The sequence below is a fragment of the Carex rostrata genome, chromosome 16, assembly GCF_964058835.1.
Source record: "Carex rostrata chromosome 16, lpCarRost1.2, whole genome shotgun sequence".
Taxonomy (NCBI): Eukaryota; Viridiplantae; Streptophyta; class Magnoliopsida; order Poales; family Cyperaceae; genus Carex; species Carex rostrata.
Genome location: NC_135933.1, coordinates 8,352,930 through 8,360,041, shown reverse-complemented (window position 1 = coordinate 8,360,041; position 7,112 = coordinate 8,352,930). Strand labels below are relative to the sequence as shown.

Here is a 7,112-nt window from a genome sequence, read left to right as displayed (position 1 = left end):
AAAAAAAAAAAAAAAATTGCGAATGGGTATTCAACTGATCCAACCGAATTAAACAATATGTACTTCAGACTTTGGCTTAATAAAATGATTAAAATCATGATCTAATTAAATAACTCAAGTATTATATACTTTAAACCAGCATAAAATAAGATGAAGGTCAAAATTTTAAAATGGGCAAGAAGCACCATATATTATAGGTAGTAGACTAGTAGGCCTAGTGAGACGAAATATTTTAAGGCTTTGTTTGACTGTTGTCCGTTGAAGTACCTCTAACTTATTCAAAATGTTATTTTAAGGCTTTGTTAATTATTTTCATAAAAACTGGGGCTTTTATAAAAAAATATTTAAAATGTTTCCAGACCGCTTCTCCGAAAATGGAATCAAATTTTCAAATAAGAGACGAAAGAAAGAGGTCTAGACATGGACATCTGACTGAACATTCAATTTAATCATAACCAGGAAAATAAAAGGTCTCAAGGGGATGGTTGCGACCAAGTAAAATAATATCAAAGAACCAGCAAACAAATACATAAAATTTATCAAAAAAAAAAAAATACACCAAGAAATAAAGAGAATCACAACTAGTTGACACTAATCTTTACCTCAGTACATATCAATTAATTATATGATATCATATCATACAAAAGGAGAAATAATTAAGGAACAACAGTATATACCCAGCTGAAGTAAAAACACATGATTGAGGTATTGACTTTACAATAAACTACACCAAAGAATTAATATTCTATAAGATGGAAATTATGATTCCATGTACTGAGAGGGAGGAGGGCTTACTTTTGTTTTCTCCACACCTGTAAAATTTATTATCATCTCAAACGAACAATAATTCCAGAATGAATGATAAATAATTAGTTCAATGTGAAGAAATTACCATATGCACTGCGAATCTCAACCTCGCGCCATTCTTGAACGAGAGCACAACAGCAACACATGAGATGTGATAGAAAATCATCACAAAACCCTCCCTGTAGGTAAAAACCAGAATAGAATTATATAAACATTTTTGGTTCAGACAAAGGGAAATTTTGTGAAGCAAACTCCAAACTTTCAGCATTTTTTGCAAAAATACCCAAGAGAGGTTTAGTGAATAAGAGAACAAATTAAAAGCCCAGTTAGTATGTAAGGTACCTTATGCCTTAATTATGTGACAATTTTGACAAAATGACAACAATAATTATAACAATAGCAACTGAGCTCTCATTTGTATTTTTTTTTCATTGCAATTATTCTTAGTGACATTAATTGAATTGATGGCATGAACGGCATTAAATGTGATAACAATCAACCAGTGAAAGAGACCTTTCTTTTTAGTTTTCTCCAACATTGTATTAAAGCTTTCTTTAAATGCAAGTGGTCCCAAGGATATGTACAAATATTGGGCATAAGAATAATGTATCCTTGATCAAAACATATACTAATTGCGAAAAATCAAACTTGAGAAGAATTCCTACAGTTATGTTGAGCGTCTGCCGAAGCCTTCTTCTGACGCAACATGTGTAACAGCAGCATGACAGTATGAGGGTATAAGCCATCAAATCATTACATGCCTCGGCCGGAGCTAAAAAAGAGTTGCAATTTCAGTCTCACTATATTCCTTGATTTAATATCATTTATAAAAAATTAAACAATATATTCTAAGAGGAATGCAAACACCTACTAATAGGCCTCTTCTTCGCAACTGATGCTATTTTGGAGAAGGTTCCACAAGGAAAGAAGAATGTCTTCAAGCCTGTCAAGATTTAAAAAAAAAATGTATATAAGAAGTAGAATTGGTGGTTTTATTACTTGAAAAACTTTATAACACAGAACAGTTTACATACACAAAGAAGGCTCAGAGCAGCAGCCAAGCAAATCAGCACGCCATTTGTCGTGCATTTGTGCGCTTCTACTGGAGATATAATTATGGCCAGATGAAACTGGAGAAGAACCTCTGCATCACATTTGTTTAGTGTTTACAACATCAGTTTAAACTCTAAACAGTTGACTTGATCTGAGCAAATTAAGGCCAAAAGGTCAGGTCTGGATCTCAATTATGTTTGATCCATCAAATCTAGTGCTTGCTTTTAGTTTTCATCAAAGTAAAAGGCTATTTTTTTATATGAGGAGGGTTCAAATGCCTCATGTCTTTCATGCCTCTCAATCGCGCCTCACATCCTTATCTCCATTTTCAAAGTCCAAACAATCGATCCAAACTGCTCAACATGATCTCCATATTAAAATATGCTTGGAGAACAAATTTGATACTTTTTGGAAATTTTTTACTATTTATTTAGATAGGTACAAAATCACTGTTTTCGGATGGTCCAAAAACAAGCAAAAGAATAAAAAACATTATTTTTAAAAAAAGTATTAAAAAAAGGAGTTAGAGCACAAAAACATTTGTACGGATCATAATCTATAGCAGATTGGTACCGGAATTCCTATTGAAAGGGCAAAGACTGGAAAATTACAAGAAAAATATATTTAAATAAAAAACCCCGAAATATAATTGGATCAGGTTAATGTCAGTATACTCAGCTCGCAGGAAAGTGAGGTTCTAATACCCAATCATGATTTTAGTTTTAAATAACAAAAGCAACCAAATTGAGCATATGGACCAAACCAGACCGAACTGCTTGAACTGCTAGCTAGCCTCACTAATAGATTTTGCAGTTGATCGCAATGTTATAAGAAATCACCAAAAAAATAGGGTAAATATGATTGTTTTTGAAGAAATCACAAACCTAGAGGGAACATGAGTGTTGCTTTGCTTCGTTGTATACTCTTCATGATTTGAATACTTCTCATCACTGTTTGAATCAACATTTTTCGCACTGCCCTTTTCCGGAAGTGTATTTGCAACAATTTCAGTTACACCGAGCAAGTGCTGAATGACTTCGCACTGGTTCACATCCATGCTGGATTGTGACCTTTGCAACTCCATTTGCAGCTTTTCTTTTTCCTTTTTCAAAGCCTCGTTTAATGGTACGTTCGGGTAAGAGCAAGAAAGAGTCTTCGTCAAAACCGCTGTTTGGTGATTGAACTCGTCAGGGTTTAATAGCGCATCTTGAACCTTTTTGTCTTCTTCATCGAATGTGTATTCACATTGATCCTTCTCAATGTATTCCAGCCTCTCCTGAACAAATTACAAAAGAAGGAACAAGTAAAGAACCTTTTTTTTTGGTACCGACGCTCAAATGCTCAATTGTTTAGTTATCTGATTGGTCCATTTTGTAGTTGTAATGAAGGTTTTTCTGATTCAGGTTTGTATTTTAAAGGATATTGAAAAGAAAAAAAATTGTTTCTGACAACAAAAAAAGGTGGGACAAAAAATATCACATTTTTCCGAATAAAGTAAAGAACTTTTTAGTATTTTATTCAACAAAAAAATATGAAGAAACATTCCAGTTTAAAGTTTAATAAATATCAATAATAAGGTTGCTAGTTGCCAGGCTTTAGTTAAAGGCTCTTATGAACTTCAAATGCACTTTAACAGCAAAAAAGGTAACCAAGATTCATTTTAGCATGAAATTTATGGCTTAACCGAGGAAAAAGACAAACATTAACCATGAAAACAGCATCTAACCAAACACTGAACATAAAAACAAAAGATAATTTGCTACATGGGCCCCACACTTGCTTACCTAACTAACAACCCAGATGTGCCCGTGACATGCCCAAACTGAATTTAATACAATTTATTTATATTACCCCAAAATGCAGAACATAAATCTTGAAAAAATGAAAATAGTAGTGTTACCTTTATATTGGATTGGAATCTGAGACAACTATTTAACATCACCATAACTTTATAAAATATCCCCGAGAATTGGAATAGGTATATAAGCCATTCAATTTGAGAAACTACATTTTAACTACCAGCGACAACAGAAAATTAACAAAATTGAAGAAACTTTTCTTATTTGGTGCATTAGTGCACAACACCCCCGCTCCCCCTCCTCAAAAAAAAAAAAAAATGAATGAATATTTACCACAACTGATTTTATATGTGAAAATAAAAAAACATACCCTGACTCTCGCATTGTCAACAAGTGTGATAAGCGGTACGAGGCGAAGGTAACGGTCAATCTCATTCTGGGCCTTACGAAACTGGTACACAATATTCCATCCCATGGCAAGCAGGTACAAGTAGCTCTTATCCTGACAGCTATTTACCAACACAAATGATCTCCTCAGCGCATCCTCGAGCTGTTCTAATGGCTCCCTTGTCTCAGGATATCTTATGAAGAAAATAAAAAGAAAAATTAAAAAACAGCCTCACCCACTGTAAGAGTATAAAAATAGTTTTGGGGTATGTTTTATAAATTTCATCCAAAGTTCTCATGTTAAAATTAAGAGCCAACATTTTGGATGTATTTATTCCTCTAAAACCCAAATTAAGCTAAAATCAAGAGAAACAGAGTTCCGACTGGTTTCCATGTTTTACTCGAATAAACCATAAGCTCACATTAAAAGTAAGTGCAATTTAGATCATTTTGCTTGTTCTAACTGCCATGACATATACAGTTGTTGTTGGTTGTCACAAAACAAGAAAATAGTTTGTGTCAACCGCCAGGTGTAATATGGTAAATCTCAAATGTACCTTGCAAAATTTGCAATTTGTTAGGGCAATCAACTTGCAATAAAAAGTACCTTAGTATAATTGCAAACCTCACATATGAGGGAGCATAGTAGTCTTACAATAATTTGCTATCGTACCTCTTCAGCTCAGAAATCTTGAGTTGTTCTAGAAGGTTCCCAATCAGCCTCAGGTGTTGAGCAAATTGTCGACAGTTGCGTTTGTGCATTCTGGCAGTTGCGGCCGCACGCACGATCATGCCGACTAGGCGCACTGCATCAATACCTGTCAGCTGTGCCACGTTTGCCAGCTCACCAAGCTGGTCCCACGAAGCCATTTTACCCCCGTTTTTTTTTCCCCCCTCTTTTTCAACAAATTGATCACTCCAAATTGGGAATGAAGAGACTGTTGCTCCGGCTAACAGACATAAATTGACCTCACCTAACAATTACTTCCACTAAAAATGTACCTCCAAAAGGTGAATATCTTCCCAATCTTCTCTTTTGTCAATTACAAGAGCACTATTCCACCTGCTTGTTCTTTTTTCTGTGTTTGCTTTATTCAGAGAGAATAACTTAATTAAATTTCATTAATTATCTTTGGCACGGGCTTTGTTCACTGTGAATTATGCTTTTGTCAGTCAAGTAACAGACAGTATTTCCAACCTCAACCAGCCTTTAGAAAAAGGAGACAAATCCCACATGAAACTTTTGCAATTACAAACTTTACCCCCTCTCAAGCTTCTTCACAAGCAATGAACAGATCTCTACGTCATGTATTAAACCATAATCTCTCCAATTACAAGCTCCAATTGTTCTCTCCCTGCACGTACGAAAAACAACGAAAGTTGCTAAATTTTTGCTCAAAGAAAGCCAATGCACCACCTTTGCAACTTGCAAGATATTTTAATTACCTTTATGAATGTATGGCAAGCACGAAATTTCTCTTTACATCTCGTGAGGGCTTGGATTTCAGAGCGGCTGAGGCATTGCGTTGGGAGAAAGAGGAGGATACAAACCAGTTGTTTTTTTGTCGATTTATCTTCTGCTAGCTTTGAATTCTGGGTTTCTCTTGGACTTACGCTTCTCTCTCTCTTCTCTCTCTCTGTTTTATTATGGGGTCTCTCTTTTTTTGTGACCCCTTTCTTCTCTACTCCTTGGCACTTTGCTCTTTAGTGGAGCGGACAGAACGGGGAGAGAGATAAAGAGAGTAGTGTTGTAGTATTTAATTGGAAAACAATAGAGAGAGTAGTGCTGCAGTAACAACGAATTGGTATTTCACCTCAAAAAAAAAAAACAACGAATTGGTATCTCTGCATTAACTCAAAAGAGAATCTTTTGAGTTAATGAATTATGACCGTCTAATCTGTTTTAAGATTCGTGTAGACTAGACCCGCACTAATATTAAAGGATCCCTATATAATAAGCAGGGGCCGGATTGACTCCGTTTAAAATCAGACAGTTGAGATCTATTAACTCAAAAGATTCCGTTTTGAGTTAATGCAGAGGAAACGCATTCAGTAACAACGAAGAAACTTTAATTTGTGAAGTACATCATCTCCAGTATTTTCACAATGGACAGCCGAAAGATTATCCTTGGTTATTGAAAAGGGAAAGGATTTCCTTCTTCTGTTTCTAAAAACTGGAGAGGATAGGAGATTGTGGACGGATCGGCGCGCGCCAGGCTGGCGCGCTGTCCCCGTGACTTTGTAATTGACCGTAGATTAGATTAGGTATTAAAAGGCTAGTTTGTACAAAATAAAGGAAACAAATCTGCTGCGATCCTACAGGATCGCAGGTCCTGCGATTCTAATCTCAACCGTTCATATATTTTGAGATCCGTGTATAAAAACTCCCAAAATAAAAATGTAAACTGGTACTGGACTAACTGGAGGCGTTTATTTAATTTTATCTTTTGGGGTTCTGTTGTAACGGTTGAGGCATTAGGTAAAGTACTGAAGAAGATATACTGTTCTATCAAGGAAAATTATTCCTTTACGGGCTCTTACGGATAAATATATATATTCAATCTGGAATATTGGTAAATTCCTTGTCAAGTTCTTTAAAGTGTAACACCTATTGGTATTTCTCAGCGGGGGATAAATTTTTCTTGTAAGAAAAAACTCTGAGGTGGTTGTAATTAAAATTGTTATAGTCGAAAAGGATTTTTTTTTTAAATAGAACTAATTTTAATTATTTTAACAGAACAAACACTATTGATTTGATTTGTATAAAAAATATAATTGCATCGATCCTAGGAATCAATGGAGGGTGAAATAAATATCCCTAGAATCGATGGAGCTGTTTTTATAAAACTAAAACAACAATGCTTGTTTCATTAAAATAATTAAAATTGATTCTATTTTAAAAATAATCCGAAAAGTATATGTTATTACAAATTATGTGTCGAAAAATGTATATGTCAAGAATAATGTTGGATTTTTTATTTTGAAAAAAAATACAACAGAATGACTTGATTATTATAATAAATCCAAAGTTATATATTAATTTGATAGAACAAATAAAAAACAACA

At 34.4% G+C, this 7,112-nt stretch overlaps 1 protein-coding gene across 2 annotated transcripts; it reads right to left on the bottom strand.

Annotated features, from left to right (window-relative positions):
- Positions 1-566: 566 nt before the first annotated feature.
- MCA1 (PLAC8 family protein) lies at positions 567-5,680 on the bottom strand. 2 transcript variants are annotated; one of them, XR_013515454.1, is made up of 10 exons: positions 5,493-5,680; positions 5,309-5,401; positions 4,720-4,942; positions 4,030-4,240; positions 2,745-3,136; positions 1,842-1,951; positions 1,675-1,750; positions 1,473-1,579; positions 893-986; positions 567-812 (listed from the first exon to the last, which is right to left on the bottom strand). XR_013515454.1 is itself a non-coding variant. In XM_078317740.1 (10 exons), exons 3-10 carry the CDS (start codon positions 4,914-4,916, stop codon positions 760-762), a joined length of 1,236 nt encoding a protein of 411 aa, XP_078173866.1. In that variant the 5' UTR covers positions 4,917-4,942; positions 5,309-5,401; positions 5,493-5,680; the 3' UTR covers positions 567-759. The 2 variants fall into 2 exon arrangements, 1 of the variants encoding a protein (XP_078173866.1); XM_078317740.1 differs by having other exon boundaries at positions 1,679-1,750.
- Positions 5,681-7,112: the final 1,432 nt, after the last annotated feature.

Excerpts from the sequence above, each read along its gene's own strand:
- MCA1 (XM_078317740.1), bottom strand. The coding sequence starts at position 4,916 with ATGGCTTCGTGGGACCAGCTTGGTGAGCTGGCAAACGTGGCACAGCTG. Across the intron at positions 1,952-2,744 it reads AACACTCATGTTCCCTCTAG|AGGTTCTTCTCCAGTTTCAT; the intron begins GTTTGTGATTTC and ends AATGTGATGCAG. Across the intron at positions 1,580-1,678 it reads TGCGAAGAAGAGGCCTATTA|CTCCGGCCGAGGCATGTAAT; the intron begins GTAGGTGTTTGC and ends ACTCTTTTTTAG.